This window comes from Mobula birostris, chromosome 4, assembly GCF_030028105.1.
Source record: "Mobula birostris isolate sMobBir1 chromosome 4, sMobBir1.hap1, whole genome shotgun sequence".
NCBI classification, from domain to species: Eukaryota; Metazoa; Chordata; class Chondrichthyes; order Myliobatiformes; family Myliobatidae; genus Mobula; species Mobula birostris.
This window is the reverse complement of record NC_092373.1, coordinates 38375462-38395885: the sequence shown is the minus strand read 5'-3', so window position 1 is coordinate 38395885 and position 20424 is coordinate 38375462. Positions and strand designations below refer to the sequence as shown.

Below are 20424 nucleotides of genomic sequence, written 5' to 3'. Positions count from 1 at the left end.
CTACACACAACCTGATGCAGCCACACACAAAGCTGGCCATCAGGGTGAGGGCGACATTGGGGACGTTCTTGCCCCCATTGTCCAGGGACTTGTGCAAGACGGTCCGTCTGACCCGCTCCATCTTGGATCCCCAGACGAATCTGAAGATAGCTCGGGTGATTTCCGAGCTGTAGGAGCGGGGGACAGGCCACACCTGCGCCAAGTACAGCAGCCCTGAGAGCACCTCACACTTGATGACCAGGTTCTTGCCCGGTATCGATAGGGAGCACCCTCCCCACAGTCGCAGTTTCTGTTTCAGCTTGGCAGTCCGCTCCTGTCAGTTCTTGTTGCACACCTCGGCCCCTCCGAACCAGATCCCCAATGCCTTCACGTGGTCAGGCCTGATGGTGAAGGAGACACTGGATAGCTCAGGCCAGTTGTCGAAGAGCATGGCTTCGCTCTTCGTGCGGTTGACCTTGGCCCCCAACGCTAGCTCGAACTGTCCGTGAATGCCAATCAGCCTGCGATCTGATCTCAGATCAGAGCAGAAGACAGTGCCGACGTCCGTGTACAGGGAGGTTTTCACTTGGGTCCATCCACTGTCTGGCAGCGTCACCCCTCTTATGCCCTCATCCCTCCTGTTGGCTTCGGCAGCAGACAAACAAGACAGGGGAGAGGGGACAGCCCTGCTTGACTCCAGACCTGATGGTGAAGCTGTCTGTTTCCCACCCGTTGACCTGGACTGCACTACAGATGTCTGTGTAGAGCAGTCTGATCCAATTCCGGATTCCCTCCCCAAATCCCATTTTGGAGAGCATGTCCGCCATGTACGTGTGCGATATCCTGTCGAAGGCTTTCTCCTGGTCCAAGCTGACCAGGCAGGTGTTCACCCTCCTGTCCTGCACGTAGGTGATGGTGTCCCTCAGCAGCGGGAGGCTGTCTGAGATCTTCCTGCCCGGTACAGCACAGGTTTGGTCCAGGTGAATCACCTGTCCCAGAGCAGACTTGACCCTGTTGTCGATAGCCTTGGACAGGAGAGAGATGGGCCTCCAATTTCTAATGTCCTCCCTTTCCCCTTTCTGCTTGTAGATGAGGGTGATGATGCCCTTCCTCATGGACTCTGACATGCTGCCGGCCAGAAGCATAGCGTTGTACACTTCCAGCAGGTCTGGGCCCATCCATTTCCACAGAGCTGAGTACAACTCAGCCGGTAAGCTATCGCTTCCGGGAGTCTTACTCGACTCAAAGGAACGGATGTAGCCTGTCAGCTCTTCCAGGGTCAGAGGCTGATCCAGACTCTCCCACTTGCCGTCGTCTAAGACCTGCATGATAGACGACAGGAAGTTGCGGGAGGCTGTGGATTCTGTAGCCTTCTCGTCATACAGACCGGCATAGAAGGACTTGCAGATCCTCAGTAATCCGAACTAGATGTGTCAACAAAGGAGCACAGCTCAGCGGGGAAGATGTCTTCAGCTCTCCTCTCACCCATTGTCGACTATACAACGACGAGGAAGAGCTAGGCAGCGTCGACGATGGGGAAAAACGCAGTATCCGTAGCCACGACTCTGTATGACTCTGTATGAAGATACAGAGGATGCAAGGGAGACAGATATTGCCAATAAGCAGGATGATGAAGACTACCTGGAAGTAAAAGAGCAGATGTACCAGGAGAAATTGACATCTCTCAAAAGACAGCTACAGCTGTTATGGGAAGGCACTTTACAGGAGTATCAGAAAAGGATGAAGAAACTAGATTAACAATACAAGGAAAGAATACGAAATGCAGAGCTTTTTCTGCAACTGGAGACAGAACAAGTGGAAAGGAATTATATTAAAGAGAAGAAAGCAGCAGTGAAGGAATTTGAAAATAAAAAGATTGAGTTAGAAGAAAAGAAAAAGATGATTGAGAATGAGAGGCTAACAATGGAACTCACAGGAGATTCTATGGAGGTAAAGCCAATAATGACTAGGAAACTGAGGAGGAGACCTAATGACCTTGTTCCAATTACAGACAAAAGACAAAAACCTGCACCTGTGCAGTTAAATTACTTGTTAACAGATGAACAGATAATGGAAGATCTGCGAACTCTCAATAAAGCTTAAATCTCTGAAAAGACCAGCATCTCCGTCTTCTCCAGAGCATCTTCCCAGCACTCCTGCTGAATCACCAGCACAAAGATATGAAGCACGAATAGAAGATGGAAAGTTATATTACGATAAGAGATGGTATCATAAAGGTCAGGCTTGTAATGTATTATGTGAGTATTCGTAGCGTCAGAGTGCGTATGATGTCAGGACGTGGAAAAAGGTTTTAAAAAAATGGAAGTCTGGTGTTCAATCTACAGCGGTGTCCGAGTCACATCAATATTACATGGTGTCAGAAGAAAACGCGAAAAATAAAAAGGAAGAGAAGACACAGTTACAGCCACCATCAAGTTTAAGCCTACAAGGTAATCTTGCTGAGAACTGGAAAATATGGATCCAGAAGTTTGAGCTGTTTTGCACCTCTAGCGGCCTAGCTGAAAAGACAGAGAAAGTGCAGTGTGCTACGTTTCTGCACGTAGCGGGAGAAGAGGCAATAAAGGTTTGCATCACGTTTGTCTTCCAAGATGATGAGCAAGATAAAATTGAAGTGTTGAGAAAAAAGTTTCAAGATTACTGCGAACCGAGAAAAGACTTACCGTTCATCCGACAGTGGTCTTTCAGGAGGGCTCAAGGACCAACGGAGAGCATAGACGCCTACGTAACAGATTTGAAGAGCAAGGCAAAAGACTGTGAGTTCGGACAACTGCATGATTCTTTAATACGTGACAAGATTGTATGTGGCATACGAGATGATCAAGTGAGAAGCAGGCTATTGAGAGAGGCAGATCTTACATTAGAAAAGGCGATTGATGTTTGCCGTGCCAGCGAGATCACGTCAAGTCAGGTTAAAGTGCTCAATGAAGAGATTGAAGTGCACAAAATAAAAACTGTGAAAACTGACAAGAGTAGGACAAAGCCAGCTCCACAGGATGATCAAAAGGAAGTTAATTGCAACAGATGTGGTTATAAACATGGATACAGAAAATGTCCAGCCTTTGGTCAGACATGCAAGTTATGCCAAAAAAGAAATCACTTTGCAAAGATGTGCGGATCGAAGGAGCACGCAAGGAAAATGCGTGCTGTGGAACAGAGTGAGGGCAACAGTGACATGTTCAATGGCACAGTTGAAGTGGAACAGGAGATATGCATCAAGAATATTGACAATGCAGAGATGGAGGATGAAGATGATTGGACCCAAGATCTGATAATAAACAGGAGGAAAGTGACATTTAAGCTTGACACTGGGGCAAAGTGCAATGTAATGTCGACAGAAACATTCAACTCACTGGACATAAGAGGAAGACTGGAAAAATCCACCTGCAAGCTTGTTGCATATTTCGGCCACAAGACGGTGCCAGTGGGCAAAAAAGCAGTCACCTGTGTATACAAAGGTCAAAAATACAAGATCGAGTTTGAAATAGTACAGCAACATGTTCCAGCAATGCTGGGCAAAGCGACATGCACAAAGCTAGGCCTGGTGAAGCGAATCTATGGTGTTGAAAAAGAAAATGACATTCTCAAAGACTTTGATGACTTGTTTTCTGGATTAGGATGTTTACCAGGGAAACACCATATCAAGATTGATCCAACTATCACACCAGTCGTGCATGCCCCGAGAAAGATTCCAGTAGCTCTCAGGGATCAAGTAGTGGAGGAGCTACACGGAGTGGAACAGATGGAAGTCATAACAAGACAAATAGAACCAACCGACTGGGTGAATAGTATGGTGACAGTGGTCACAGAAAAAAAGACGAGGATTTGCATGGATCCACAAGATCTCAACCAAGCCATCAAAAGAGAGCACTATCCGCTGCTCATGGTTGAAGAGGTTGTCTCCTGCATGCCTAATGCAAAATACTTTTCAGTATTAGACGCAAATCAAGGCTTCTGGCAGATCAAGCTGGATGAAGAAAGTTCCAAATTATGCACTTTCAACATGCCCACAGGGAGATATCGTTTCCTGCGTCTACCCTTTGGGATTTCTTCTGTATAAGAGGTATTCCAGAGATCCGTGGCACAAATGATTGAAGGCCTGGACGGGGTGGTCAACATCATTGATGATTTGCTGATATGGGGTGATACAATTGAGGAACATGATCAGAGTCTGAGGAAGCTCCTGGAGAGAGCACGTGAGTACAACCTAAAACTGAACAAAAGTAAATGTAAGATCAGAACCACAGAGATCAAATACATAGGTCATGTGCTCAGTGCTGATGGGCTAAAACCAGATGATGAAAAAGTCAGAGCTGTGGTACAGCTACCACCACCCAAAGACAAGCAAGAACTATTGAGGTTCATGGGCATGATACAATATCTTGCCAAATTCATTCCCAACTTATCAGAGATCAGCGCTCCACTCAGAAAGCTACTAGAGAGCAACACTGAATGGCATTGGGAAGACAAACAAAAGAAAAGTTTTGACACATTGAAGCAGTTGGTTACCAATGCACCAATACTCAAGTTCTATGATGTCAATAAACCAGTGACGATCTCTGTGGATGCCAGTTTGGAAGGAATAGGAGCTGTTATACTGCAGGATGGAAGGTCTGTGTGGCGTATGGATCATGAGCACTTATGGACTGCCAACGCTGATATGCTCAAATTGAGAAGGAATTACTTGCCATAGTTTATGGGTGTGAGAAGTTCCACCAATATGTATATGGCAAAGAAATCCAGGTTGAGAGTGATCACAAACCACTTGACAGCATCTTCAAAAAGCCACTCCACCAAGCTCCTATGAGGCTGCAAAGGATGCTTCTCAGGCTACAGAGGTACACTCTCACAGTCACCTATAAACCAGGAAAAGAACTGCACATCGCTGATGCTTTGAGCCATGCTTACCTCAAAGAGCAAAAGGAAGAGTTGCTAGGAAGAGAGCTGGAGGTCAACTGGGTTACACCTCAGCTACCCATCTCTGAGAAGTTGAACATGTTCAGGAAAGCGACTGCAGATGATCTTGAAATGCAAATGCTAAGAGACATTACAATGAATGGATGGCCAGCAGAAAGAAAATATGTTCCAAAGGAAATGCAGAAATACTGGACATTTAAAGAGGAAATCAGCTATGCATCAGGACTAATGTTCAAAACGGCAAAGCTCATCGTACCAAACCAAATGAGACAGGAAATGCTCAACAGAATTCATGAGTCACACCTGGGGATAGTGAAATGTAAAGATAGAGCAAGGGACATTCTCTATTGGCCAGGCACGTCAACACAGATAGAAGACTTTGTGTCTCAGTGTGCTGTCTGTAATGAAAACAAAAACAGCAATCCAAGAGAGCCTCTGCTTCCCCACCCACCACCAGGAAGACCATGGGAGAAGATTGACACAGATCTCTTTCACTACAATAGTACAGAATATCTGCTTTGTGTGGACTACTATTCAAAATATCCGGAGATCACCAAGTTAAGTGACACGTCCAGTCGAGGTGTCATTACCGCAATGAAGTCGACATTCACAAGACATGGTATTCCAGATATTGTCGTTAGTGACAATGGTCCACAACATGCCAGTGGTGAGTTCAGAGGGTTCTCAGAAAGCTGGGAATTTCAACATGTTACTTCCAGTCCAGAGCACGCTCAGTCTAATGGACAAGCAGAGAGAACTGTACAAACTGTCAAGAACATGCTCAAGAAGGCACAAAGCAGCAACGGTGACCCTTACATTGCTCTGCTTGAATACCGCAACACACTGATTGAGGGTGTGGGGTTCTCTCCTGTGCAGCTGTTGACGGGACGTCATCTGAAGTCCAAACTGCCAACATCCACAACCCTACTGACTCCTGAAGGTAATGCTCAAGTACATGACAAGCAAAAGTACAAGCAAATAAAGCAAAAGAGCTACTATGACAGACATACAAGACAGTTGCCAGATCTGCATACAGGTGAAAATGTCAGAATACAGAGAGGAGACACTTGGCAACCAGCTGTGGTTGTGAACAGACATCAGCAACCAAGATCCTTCATAGTTCACACGCCGGATGGAAGAGTCTACAGGAGGAACAGGAAGCATCTGCTGAAGACAGGCGAGAGTGAGTTTCCACGTACAGATGCACAGGACATTTCCACAGATACAGACATGGAAACAAACAACACCAAGATTGATGCAGATCCCAAAGACACAGAGGTCACTCGAGAGACTGACACGGATGAAGGTCACGCACAGTCACAGTTGTATCACACACGGTCTGGGAGACAAGTCAAACTTCCAGCTAGATACAGAGACTAATGAAAGGTTTATTAGTCTATGTTAGTAAAAGAAAATACACTGCTGTTAGTATTGTAAGATACAATGCAGAATACAGTACAAGAAGGTAAGTTTTTTTTAGTTTATGTCATGGTTGTTGCACTGTAAGAAGGGCATACCTAGAGGCATTGTTTTGGTAATTCACAGTGTTGTTAAAAAAAATCTTGAGAAGGGGGATGTAATGTATTGTGTGAGTATTCATAGTGTCAGAGTCCGTATGATGTCAGGACGTGGATAAAGGTTTTTAAAAAATGGAAGTCTGGTGAATAAACGAGGTTGTTCAATCTACAATGGTGTCCGAGTCACATCAATATTACAAGGCTATCTATTTGGAATCTAAGGAGAATACGAAGATTGGCTGTGTAATTAGCTCAGTTGGAACAATGAGATATGGGTAAGGAAGACAAGTGACAGCACAAAGATGTGTATATATCTAGGAGAGCTGCACAGAGAAGTCTTCATTATATGGAGGCGATCTGCTGCCTAAAACTCTTAGCAAGTTGGAGGTGCACATCTTCTTAACTTACTATGCTCAGAGGTCAACTTTTCATGACTTTTATATAGAAATCTGTATTAAAACAAACAAGTTTATTGACAGATATTACCCGAAGAGGCAGAGAAGACCCCCCCCCCAAGAGACTTGAGTTATAAATGGGTCTTAGACCAAAAGTAAAAAAAAGGCTTGTTATAATTTGATATTATTACGTTACTTTGTTATAATTTGATATTATTAAGTTACTAAGTAAACAAATGGTAGGCATTTGTATGTTAAGGGTAAACATATTTGTTTAGCACAGTGCTCCAGTAAAAAAAAGTTGATACGCTAGTAAAAGGGGAGGAGTGTACCGTATAGCCTACAGTATAATAAGGGACTACTTTATGTTTTAGTAACACGTCGTTGAATGCGCTATTAGGCGCATATTGAGCATGTGCTTTTAGGCGCGTATTGCTCTGTGCGTGTGTGCTGAGTTTGGATTAAGCCAGTAAAGAACCATGAAACTTAGCTCCTGTCTCCAGCATTTTTATTAATGGTACTGTTGTGTAACCAGGTTACATACACAACAAGCCCTTTTAATTCTGCACATAATTCCTCATTATTTTAAAGGTGGTGATGGATCAGGAGGACTGAAAATTTGGCTGAGTGGTGCCACAACAACAACCTCTTACTTAGTGTCAGCAAGACCAAGGAGCTGATTATTGATTAGAGGAGAAGGAAACCAGAGGTCCATGAGCCAGTCCTCATTGGGGTTTCAGAGGTGGAGAGGGTCAGCAACTTTAACTTCCTTGGTGTTATCATTTCAGAGGACATGTCCTGGTTCAGCATGCAAGTGCAATTACTAAGAAAGCATGGTAACACCTCTACTTCCTAAGAAGGTTGCAAAGATTTGGGATGACATCTAAAACTTTAACAAACTTCTACAGATGTGTGGTGGAGAGTATTGACTGGCTGCATCACAGCCTGGTATGGAAACACCAATGCCCTTGAATGAAAAATCTCATAAAAAGTAGTGGATATGACCCAGTCCATCACGGTAAAGACCTCCTCGACACTGAGAACATCTGTGTGACACACTGTTGCGGGAAAGCAGCATTCATTATCAGGGACCCCCACCACCCATGTCATACTCTCTTCACGCTGCTGCCATCAAGAAGGTACAAGGACTCACACTACCAGGTTCAGGAACAGCTACTACCCCTTAACCATCAGGCTCTTGAACCAAAAGGGATAACTTCACTCCATTTGCCCATCACTGAACTGTTCCCACAACCTACGGGGTCACTTTCAAGGACTCTTCATCTTATGCTCTCGATATTTATTGCTTATCTGTTTATTATCATTTTCTTCTTTTGGGGGATATTTGCACAGTTTGATGTCTTTAACACACTGGTTGTCCACCCTGTTGAGTGCAGTCTTTCATTGATTTCATTATGGTTACTGGATTTATTGAGTATGTCCACACGGAAATGAATCTCAGGGTTGTTAATGGTGGCATTTATAATAAATTTACTTTGAACTTTGATGTGAAACTTACCAGAGTGAAGAGAGTCGGCAGCTTTAAATTCCTGGGCCTGGCGCACGGATGTGAGTATGTTGGCACCTTTACTTTCTCGGGAGGTTAAGCAGGTTCTGACTGTCACTGAACGAGCTAACAGACCTCGTTGAAAGTATCCTGTCTGGTTGCATCATGGTCTGGTACAGCAATCTGAATGTGCAGGAACGTGCAGAGCAGTGGTCTGTGGGTTACATCACATCCCATTGGTAGCCTCAAGAAGGTGACATCCATCGCTAAAGACGTCCACTATCTTTTCTCAGCTACTATCAGGCAAAAGGTATAGATGCCTGAAGTCCCACACTGAGGTTCAAACAGTTTCTTCTCTTTTTAACCATTTGGTTCTAGAACGAACTGGCAAAACCCGAATCACCGCTACAATTCTCCAACACTCTGGCTCCTTTGCACTAAAGTACACTTTCTTTTCTTTAAATGTGTATAATTTATGTTTTCCTTGTGGATACTGTTCACATGATGCTATTTGCCTCTGATACTGTTGCAGGATTTTCGTTGCACTTGGCCACGTAATCTCCAGATGGTTTATTGATCCCAATGTAAATTACGATGTCACAGTAGCATAATAAACTATTATTTTTGGATGCATGACTCCATATATTATGTATTTTCAACGTTTTGAACCTAATTTGAGGATTTTTTGTGGGTATTTTTAATTGCTAATCTGTCTGGCAATGGCATTTACAGAGGATATTCGCGGTTTTCTTTAATCAGCTGAGTGCCCGAGAAGCGGAACTCATCTCCACTTGTCACCAGTTATTCAGCTATAGGAATCTGAGAATTCTGTTCCAAGGTCACATCTATTCAATACACAGATTTTCTTAACCACCCCGGTGTTTTTCAGAATTTAAGATTCCCGAGAAAACGCAGTATTTTGCTATTGAAGAAAGGGGGGTTGAGTTGCTTGGTTGTTGCCTATTTTATCTTCTCTCGGCACGTTTCTGTGCAGTTGCGGGCGTTCACTGCAGTCGCGCGCCGCCACCTAATCTGCCTCGTGCTTGTGACTGGGGAGGGGGAAAAGGCGAACTCCCTTCTCGAGGCGAGTTGTCCAAGCGCAATGGCTATCGGGTTATGAAGTTTTTTGAAGCCGGTTTCGCTCGGTTGACATTTCCTGGAGCACTACAATTTCCGACATGCAGGGGGCGAACTGCGGTCGGGTTGACGCACAGGCAGGGTAGGGTCGCTTTATTCTCCTCCCCCGCCCGCTGCGGAATTTCGTACAAGGGAGAGACGTCATTGTGAGGAAAGAGCCGGGGAGCGGAATTGAAGCGTCTATTTTTCCAGTAATATTAATGGTAAAGGAACTATTTTTTAATGATTCGGAGCCATTTAACCGCTGAGTCAGAAACGCCCGAAAGGATCTAACATTAGGTTAAAGAACCTCACAACGATTTCAGGAAGTTACTGTCTGAAAATATGTGGTCTTAAACCCAAATGCAAATAAGGGACCTGGAGATTCAAGTTATGTGGCGAGTGAAATCAGAGTGACCTGAAACTGCGAGAGAAGGGCGCATTGACCTCGAAAGACAACCGGGCTAAATCGGACGCTGCTGGTAATGCGAGCTCTTTCTGTCCGTTAACATTACATTGTTGAATTTGCAAAATGAAAGGCTGCAGATTTTGGAAATCCGATATAAAAGCGGCAGATGCTGGGAACATACGTCATGCAGCATCTGTAGAGAGAGTAAAACAGCATTTTCCATTGTCAACTTGGAAAAGTTAAAAATAGAACAACTTAAGTTGCAGCAAGGTGATGGGATGGGGGTTATAACTACTGGAATGTCTTAGAGATGGAGACCAAGACAAACTCAATGACACATATGGTATTCGTGTCTGTTCAGCGAACATAGGGAAAACTTGTTAATTGCATCTAATTTGTCTGGAGTATGCCTTTTAATATATAGAAGAGGGTGGGGATGGTAGTGGTAAGGATCTGTAAATAACAAAATGGTGGTTGATCGTGTGATCGTCGTAGGTTGCTGTATCTATGTTTCTCCGCTGTATCTATGTTTCTCTGTTGTATCTATGATAATAAAACAATTCTCGAAATGTGACCTACAAAAATTGTGGTGCTGGAAATTTTAAATGAAGTAGAATGTTGCAAATATTCAGAAGGTCATGCAGCATCTGAGGAGAGGAGAAAAAGTTAGCAAATCAGGTTGGTGGTCTATCATCAGTTCTGATAACAGCCCAGAAACATTAGTTTTGTGTAATTGTTGAATGCACAGTTGAAATCTAATGTGTGAGTATTCAGTAATGTTTTCTGAACCTTGGAGAAATCAAATGCAAATTTGATTATTTCCTTCAGAGCTATCTTGATCAGGCAAATTGATTTGTAGACCACCTGTAATTTGCCTGCAATTGATTGACTTGGACCACAAGAGTGACTTTAATCTCTTTTGCTGTTGGAATAAAGTCCAATGTGAGTTTAAAACTTTCTGTCTTCTGGCGAAGAATGATAAAACCCTTAAGATTCAAACATTTCAATTAACTGGCCTTTCCAATTTGTGAGAAAGAGTCAATTCTAATGAAATATCCTGTAAAATTAGCTTGGGTTTTCTTCCTCCACTAATGCAACACTCTCTTTTTGTATTTCCAGTAAATCACAATGTTTTGTACCTCACAGTTCTGGAATTGTTTATTTTATTCTTGTCTGTCTCCTGTTTATATCTCCTCCAGAGCGATCAGCTGTGACCAATGTACTTTGCCACTTTTCAGCTCGAGTCATCACAATTTGCATCATTCAGTCTTTCTTGGCCCCCATTCAATCATATATATTCCCAATGGTCTTTTAGCCCTTGCCATTCTCCGCAGTTTAGCTACCTAAACTACATCTCTTTCCACCCTGTATCTTGTGGGACTGCATCCTCTTTTCCTAGCTTCCCCATATCTGCTGTATCTTCTTACATGGTGAGGCTTCCCTTCTACTGTGATTAGTGGAGACCTCCCTCTGACTTCCTCTCACCCCACCTTCTTCTCAGAATGAGATAGAGTTCCTCTTTTTGTTGCCTTTCACCCGATGAGCCTCCATACCTTGCACATCATGCTGCAACAAGATCGCACCACTGGCTACATCTTCCCCTCTCATCCCTTTCTACCATTTGCAGAGACCATTTCTTCTGTGGTTCCCAAGTCTGCTCATCCCTCCCTGTCCTTACCGACCTTTGGCACTCTCCCCTACAACTGTGAGAGCTGCTGCACATCTCTATGTCACCTCCCTCACCATCATTCAGCGACCTAAACAGTCCTTCCAAGCAGAGATTCATGTGCACCTCCTTCAGTTTCATCTGCTGTGTTCTGTACTCCTGAAGTGACCTCCTCCACATCAGTGAGATCAACCACAGACTAAGCAACCAATTTTTCAGAGCACCTGCCCTATGTCTTAAAAAGCAATCCTGACCTCCTGGTTGCATACTATTTCAACTTCCCTTTCCATTCTCATCCTACCTTTCTGTCCTTGGCCTTCTCCACTGTCAGGGTGAGCCCCAACATAAATGAGAGACATAGCACCTTGTATGGGTAGTAAATTATTAGATTTCAAGTGACCCTGTCTCCATCTGCCTATCATCCTTCAACCCTCCTCGTCCACAGTCTCCTACTGACCCTGAGTCATCACTCCCCTGTCCTCTTTATGCTGGCTAGCTTTCTCCTCCATTCTCGGTACTATTGCAAGGTTTAAACCTTGAGTGTTAACAGTTCGTTTCTCCCTACAGATGATGTTTGACCTGTTGAATTTCCCACAGTAGATAGCTTGTTTCTCCAGATTTCAGTATTCCTTGTGTCTGCCAGTTAAGATATGTCTGGTTTATAACTACGGGTTCTCGTGAGAGGCCTGACATATTAACTATTTCTCCCAATTGCTGCCTGACCCTCTGATAATTTCCAGCACTTTCTATTGTTACTTTATAATTTTGTTTTGGACAAATTGGAAGCATTGTTAATGTTTAATGGAACAGAGGTGCTTCTCGATACCCTCTGTGAAGTAGGTTTGGTAACTTTTCTTTGCAACATATTGAGATTTTTAGTTATCTCCAATTCCCTGAAATATAATGTAACTCAGGAGCAGCATATATGTAAATAGCATTGTCTAATTTTTGATTTTTTTATGTGATGTGTATGTCTCCAGTTCTGCTTTAGTGAAGGCTGCATCCATAGGATATAGTACTGGATTTAAAGTCACAGACTGAGTAGGTTCAACACAATCATGCCCTCAGTACTACTCAACAAGCTACAAAATCTGGGCGTTTGTAACTCCCTCTAGAAACTGGATCCTGGACTTCGTAATTGGGATACCACAGTCAGTGCCGATTGGAAATAACATCTCCTCTTGGACAATCACTAGTGCACGTCAAGGATGCGTGCTTAGTTCACTGCTCTACTCTTTCTACACCTGCGACTGTGTGGCTAGGCACAGCTGAAACAGCATCTATAAATTTTCTGATGACACATCTACTGTTGGCAGAATTTCAGGTGGTGACGGGGAAGGATACAGGAGTCAGATAGATCAGCTGGTTGAGTGGTGTCAAAACAACCTTGTACTCTAAGTCAGTAAGATGAAGAAATTCAGGAGGTGGAAGTCAAGAGAACGCACACCCATCCTCATTGAGGAGTCAGCAGTAGAAAGGATGAGCAGATTCTAACTTTCTAGATGGCAATATCTTTGAAGATCTATACTGGGCCCAATATATTGATGCAATAACAAATAAGGCACCACAGCAACTATATTTCATTAGAAGTTTAAGAATTTGTTTGTTAGCAAAGACTCTTGCAAATTTCGGCAGATGTACCGAGGAGAGCACTTTAACTGGTCACATCACTATCTGGTATGAAGGGGCCACTGCACAGAATTGGAATAAGCTTTAAAAAGTTGTAAACTCAGCCAGCTCCATCATGGGCACTAACCTCCCCAGCATCGAAGACATCTTCAAAAGGTGATGCCTCAGAAAAGGTGGCATCCATCATTAAGGGCTCCCATCACCCACGATATGCCCTCTTCCTGTTGCTACTATCAAGGATGAGGTACAGGCACACAATGTTTTAGGAACAGCTTCCCTACCGCCATCAGATTTTTGAATGGTCAATGAACCCAAGTACATTATCTCACAAACGAGAAAATTGGCAGATGCTGGAAATCCAAGCAACACACAAAATGCTGGAGGAACTCAGCAGGCCAAGCAGCATCTATGGAAAAAAGTACAGGCGATGTTTCAGGCCAAGACCTTTCAGCAGGACTGGAGAAGGGTCTCAGTCCAAAACGTCAACTGTACTCTTTTCCCTAGATGTGTCAACTGTACTCTTTTCCCTAGATGCTGCCTGGCCTGCTGAGTTCCTCCAGCATTTTGTGTGTGTTACAATATCTCACAATTTTTTTTTTAACTTTTTTTGCTCTAGTTTTTACACTATTTAATTTTGTAATGTGTATAACATATTTCATGACATATGCCAGTGGTATTAAACCTGATTCTGATACTGATGTATAGAACAGGTATTGGTAATGGTCTAAGTATAATATAGCAATTTATGTCATTCTTAAAACTTCAAAGAGTCAAAATATATTTACTATCAAAGCTTGTGTACAGAATTAACTCTGAGATTCATCCTCCCACAGGTAGCCATGAAACAAAGATATATCATGGAACCTCTTTAAGAAACCATCAAACTCCCAACATGCAAAAAAAGAACAAATTGTGCAAACAGCAAAAAGCGAGCAAACGACATTTAGAATATCAAACCAAGAGTGCAATAGTATTCAGTTCAGTTCAGCACTATACCACCAAACCACTGCAGGCCGCAGAGCCATTTTTTGCCAAAGCGCCCCAGTCCACATTGATCGCCTTGATGAAGCAGCTCAAAAACGGCAAAGAAAAAGTAACTAGAATTCAGAAACACATGCAACATGAACCTAAAGGTCCCTCAGAATGAGTCCACAGCCTCGCTGATCAATCCTTACAATGTAGAATTTAAGTTTCCTGCACTTTCCTCCGACAGCAGCTAGTGAAAGGAAGAGGAAGTCTGGTCAAATGCAGGCAGGCGGTACCAATACCTGCCCGTCCTGTGCTCTTGTCCTCTTTGGCTTCAACCTTGCTTGACTCCTCAAGTCGAAGAGAAGTAATGGAATCGATCATGACTTGCTCCAAGCTTCCAGGCCACACACACTACTCCAAAATTCACTGAACTCCCTCAGAGAAAGCCAGATTGCTCAATCAGCCGAAAAACACACCATCAAAATATAAACCACAGCTTCCAATCAATCGCATGCAGCTTAGTGGTAGAACTTGACAGTGCAATTAAAATTTTAAATTGCAAATTGGTTTTTTTGCTTAAAGCTGCATTGAATCAATGGTAAAGCTGTATTGGTTGTTCAGTGAATGCCAATTTTTTTTTGTCACTTGGATTTTATGTAAGAAATTCTTAGACTTCTAGGTGCTTGTACTTGGAAGCAAAATGTTCCACCTAAAATGTTGATTGATGTCAGTGTAAGCTACTTGTACTGTTGAGTTCTTTAAGGCATTTTAGATTCTTATTTTCAAGCGTAGTGTAATCTGTTGACTGTTTTTGACAAGCTTTGACTGTGGCCTGTTTTATTTGTGTTTTTTGAATTTTTTTTTAGAAAGTGCAGAAAACATATCAACGTGCCTTGGTCTGGTTTCCTAAAGATGCAAACATGAAGGATGTTGATGCCAGAATAGAGTATGTAATTTCCAAGCCTGGATGTAAAACAGTGAATAGAAAATCCCTGCAGTTGGAGAACCATAATGAGCGAGGCAAAATACAGGTTAGACTGCATGTTTTATCTCATGAAGAGGTTTAAATACTGTGGTTTATATTTGTTTTTTTTCCTGGACGAACTGGGGTATCTTGCTACATAGTGAATGTACCACAAAAATTGGCCAACAGGTTTGTGCAAGTAATTATGCTGCAATTCATACTTCTGCTGGCATGATTCTTAATTTTTCTTTTGTGTGCTCGCTCTTAAATGGAACTAAGCCATGTCCTGTGGTATAAAGTTCCTTGTTCTCCCCGGTTTATGATAACAAATTGAAATTTTAATGGTTTTTATGTTTTAATTAATTAAAGTTGCTTCAATTCTCTGTGCAAAAGTGAAGTTAAACGTTTATTTTTATAAAGTCATTCAATTTTGACAGTTTAGCCCATCACATCTTTATTTGGCATTGGAATATCTATGTTACCACTTTCCCTGTATGTTTGAACTACATTCTTTTCATGCATGGTTTACCTTTGAATGGATTAATTCTGTATCTGTTATTTTTTTTATTGCAGCATTTACAGCTTGAACAACCCTTTTTTTTCAGGAGGATAAAATATTTAACCATGTTCTTGCAATGTAGTCAACATGCTGATATAGTTTATCCTTATTTCTCTTGAAATTTTCTTCATTTTGTATTCTTACACCAGATTTAACATCTTCTGTTACGATCTGTATCATTTATTTTTCCATCACCCTCATTTCCCCTTCACTAAAAAGGCTATCGTTATTGTTATAATCTGAGAAATATTTTTGTATCATCTTGTAATATCTTTTCAGATATTATTATGACCTACTGTGGATTTGATATTCTGTCCACTATTTTGTAGAAACTTAATTATTTTGTATCTCTCACATCATCAATGCCCTTTTAAGAATCTGTGTCACTGAGCTGTTACACATTGGCTGTTCATATTAACATTCAATGCTATATTTTAATCATCTTACAATGTATGAATTTGCATTTGTTTTTTCCTGTAGTCTCTGTTTGCCCAGTCTACTAATTAGGATATTGTATTTACTTATCTGGTCATGGGATAATTCAAAAATATACACCATAGTTAAGTACAGTTGTATTATTAGCTACCAGCTGAGCCCAACACCGACAAATAGGAGCTGTGATTCTCCACTGATCTCTGGGACAAAGCAGAGATCAGTCTAAAAATACTTCTGTCCTTTAACCAATGTTGTTATTCATGCTATTTAATGCAGTACCTGCTAAAATATCATGTGTTGAGAATAACATTGTTTTTTGAGAATGTGCTGTGCTAAATAACATTCTTCAGTTTATACTTGAATGCATATATTGATTTAACAAAAAATATACTTTTGGAAATTTAATTCTTCTATCACATCTGCTAGTATAGTATAGTATCCAAAAAGATGGCCATTGATAGAATTTTTAAAAAGCCTTATAAGTTTGTTCTCCAGTGTGTCACATGAATACAAAGAAAAGCAATGACTTTGGAGTTTTTTACATGATTGTCATTTAGGGTATGTACTCATATCCTGAGATATGATTGTTGTTGTTAAGTCAAGGCTGACATCTTCATTTGTCACTTCACTTGCCTACTGATAAGTCTCAAACGATAAACATTTTTGGAAGACACAGGCAATTATACTAGCTGCAATTTAGAGCAAAAAACACATTGCTGGAGAAACTCAGCAGGTCAAGCAACATCTGTGGAGGCAAAGGGAGAGTCAGTGATTTGCGTAGCGACCCTGAATCAGGAATAGTGTGTAGGAGGAAGATAGCAGTATAAGAGGTGTGATGGAGTGTAAGGTAGGGAATGGCAGGTGATAGGTGGAATCAGGTGAAGAGTGAGAAATTGGGTGGATGGAGCTGGGAGGGACATAGTTGGGAGAAAATGGCTGGTGGGTGATAGGTAGAGACAGATGAAGTGAAAGAAGGGACCAGATGGAGCTGGGTGGAGGTGGAGACAGAAGCTGTAAGGTGATAAGTAGCCTCTCGTGTTTCCACTTATGCAGGACTCTTATGCAGGAAGGTCATAAGTGGAATAAGGTAAGTGAGGGATGATGGGCAGATGGACCATGTTGTAAGAGTAGATAGGAGAACCAGGGTGTAATGCATTAGGCAGGTGGGAACAGGTGGGGAGGGGAGCAGTGAAACAGGAGGAGATTTTGCACAAAGATTGTGGGTTACCTGGAAATGGAAATGTATTCATCGTTTTATGGACTTCTCCTGTTCTTTGGGAAAAATTCCATAGGGCTCAATTTATCTTTTTAGCTCGGGTGGATAAGGCCTGGGTGCCCATCTTTTTCTAAACATGGTACATACAATACAGCTTTGTGACTTTGAAGAATTACTCCAGATTGTGTTGGAGGCTTGTAATGGGAATCAGAACATCGAATTGTGCAGCCCTTTTGACCCATGATGTTGGGCCAATGTTTAACCTAGTCTAAGATCAATCTAACACAAATCCCTCCCCATAGAGCCCTCCATTTTCTCATCCGTGTGCATACCTAAGCCTCTTAAGTTCCTCTCGTGTATCTGCCTCCATCACCACCTGTAGCAGCACATTCCATGCACCTACTTCTTGCCCCATTTTTAAAAAAACTAGCTCTGATACTCTACTTCTGACATCTCCTTTATACTTTCCTTCATACACCTTATGTTGTGTTCCCAATAACAACAATCAAAAGGCATTTGGATAAGTGCATGGAAAGGAGCAGTTCAGAGTGATACAAGCCTTTATCTTGAATTCTGCCTTCAAAATCAATCTTCCAAAGTTCTATCACTTCACACTTTAAGATTGAACTCCATCTGCCACTTCTCAGCCCAGCTCTGCATCCCATCAATGTCTTGTTGTAACTTAAGACAACCTACACTATCCACAATACCACCAATCTTCATGTTGTCTGCAAACTTTCTAACCCATCCTTCCTTGTCCAAAAGTCATTTATTAAAAATGACAAAGAGCAGGAGTCCCGAACAGATCTCTGAGGAACATCATTGATCACCAATCTCCAGGCAGAATCCGTTCCATCTACTATCACCTTTTGCTTTCTGTGGGCAAGCCATTTTTGAATCCACTCAGTCAAGTTTCCCTGGCTCCCATGCCTCCTGACTTTCTGATTAAGCCTACCATGGAGAACCTTGTCAAATGCCTTACTAAAATCCATATATAGCACATCCACTGCTCTACCATCAATTTATTTTGTAACTTCTTCAGAGAATTCAGTCAGGCTCATGAAGCATGACCTTCCCCTCACAAAGCTATGCTGACTATCCCTAATCAGACTATGCTTTTGCAAAAATTTGTAGATCCTGTCTCTAAGAATCCTCTGCAACAGCTTTCCCACTTTTGCATGAAATTTACTGTGTTTGTGCGTTCTGATCTGTAAGTGGTTCTGGATCAATGGCATTGTGGCACCAATGACTTTTATCTGTCCCCTGAAATGGTCCTGCATGCCATTTTGTTGTATTGGACATGTACATCAATATATAAGAAAAACTGGGAGAGCAACGAAGACAAAGCAGTGCCAATCAAATTGACTCTTTAAAAAGTCCCTGTACCTCACAATTTGTGCCAAAGGTAGAGCATTTGTTCCAGATGCTTGTCAGGCAGTTGCCAGGCTATTACATCATAAATAAAGACCATAAAACCTGGGAGCAGAATTGGGCCAGTTGGCTCCTCGAGTCTGTTCCTCTTTTCAATTGTGGCTGATAAATTTTTCTCTTCAACCCCTTTCTCCTACCTTCTTCCTGTAGTCTTTGATGCTGTTACTAATCAAGAACCTATCAACCTCAGTTTTAAATATCGCTGTCTTTGGCAATTAATTCAACAATTTCACCACCCTCTGGCTGAAGAAATTCCTCCTCATCTCTGTTTTAAAGGGACACTCTTCTATTCTGAGGCTGTGCCCTCTGGTCCTAGATTCTCTCTCTAATGAAAGTATCCTCCCCACATATATCTAGGCGCTTCAATATTCAGTAGGCTTCAATGTGATCCTCTCCTCCCATTGAACAACTCCAGTGTTCTATCTTGATACTCCAATATATTCTTCCTGTATTTCCCCCTTTTTCTGTCATTAATTGGATAAAAGGAAACTTCATACACCACTTATTTAATCCTGCTTCTGATGTTCTCCTATCTGCCTCATTTAATACTAGTAGTATTTTTGATTCTGATTAAGACTGAGGCAATGGCATTGATGAGTGATCATAACTTATTTTATTTGTTTCTGATCTTCCTTGGAATCTTGTCTTTAATTAGGATATTGTGTGTTTCTGATTTTCAAAAATACTGGTTTGGTTTTTTTCCCTTCCTAACAAATTTGTTAATTTAGATTGAAAGTATTTTAGAATGGAGTAGTGACTGATTCACACAATGATCTTGTACTTCAAGGATTCAAAGTGTATTTATTATAAACAGATGTATAAGTTATATAACTTTGAGATTTGTTTGCTTAACAGGCAGTCACAAAGCAAGGAACCCGAAAGAACCAAATTTAAAAAAATAAGGCCAACCCCCAGTGCCCACATAAAAACAGGGAAAAAAAGAAAACAAATCATGCAGGAAACAGAAACGAGCAACAACAACAGCATTCGAACCAAATTGAGTCCTTAGATCTAAGTCTCTGGAGGCATCTAACCATATTCTTTTTATCTAGTTAGAATGTAAGACATTCATTAGGTATACCTATACAGGTATATCTGGTATATCTGCTTTTCACATCATGTGGTAGGATTTTAAGGCAGGATACAAGTTGGATTTTTGGGCTGCAATTTGAGGAATGCAGCCTTTGTGGTTCCAATGAGACATTTCGTCTGGGTTTTGATGTGGCTTTTCAAAGCAACATTTCAGGCATATTTCTGCATCAAGTTAAGCTGTCTTATTATGAATTTTCTTTATTAACAAAAATTTAAGCAAGATCATGTGATAACTATTTTGATAGAAGTTATCTGCATTAGAAATTCCAAGGTACTTGAAAGGAATATTTATCGAGGAAAATTGATGTGGAGGTAAGTGAAGATTAGAACATGACAAAGGAGAATGAAGTTTTACGGGACAGCGTAAGTGAAGAGCAGATGCAGTGTTAGAATACTTTTTAGATTGGAATTTCAGATTGAGGGCATATGCAGCTGCCACATGAAGGAAGGTGGTAATTGGGGATATGGAAAGTTTACATTTTGACGAACACAGAGGACTTGGTAATCTGTAGGATATGGTCAGAGACAAATACTGAAGAAATACTCTATGATTCAGAAATACCATTCAAGATCAGATTAGTAGAGGAGAACTTTTAAATGTCTTG

At 41.7% G+C, this 20424-nt stretch overlaps 1 protein-coding gene across 3 annotated transcripts in view; it reads left to right on the top strand.

Annotated features, from left to right (window-relative positions):
* Positions 1–9611: 9611 nt before the first annotated feature.
* Positions 9612–20424, top strand: part of abcc5 (ATP-binding cassette, sub-family C (CFTR/MRP), member 5) — a 125026-nt gene continuing 114213 nt past the window's right edge. For 2 of the 3 annotated variants that reach the window (XM_072255196.1, XM_072255199.1), the window contains exons 1-2: positions 9615–9673; positions 14989–15153. In XM_072255196.1, the coding sequence (XP_072111297.1) occupies positions 9671–9673; positions 14989–15153 (168 nt within the window). In that variant the 5' untranslated portion in view covers positions 9615–9670. Of the gene's footprint in view, positions 9932–14988; positions 15154–20424 lie in introns of all 3 variants that reach the window. The other variant, XM_072255198.1, reaches the window with a different exon arrangement.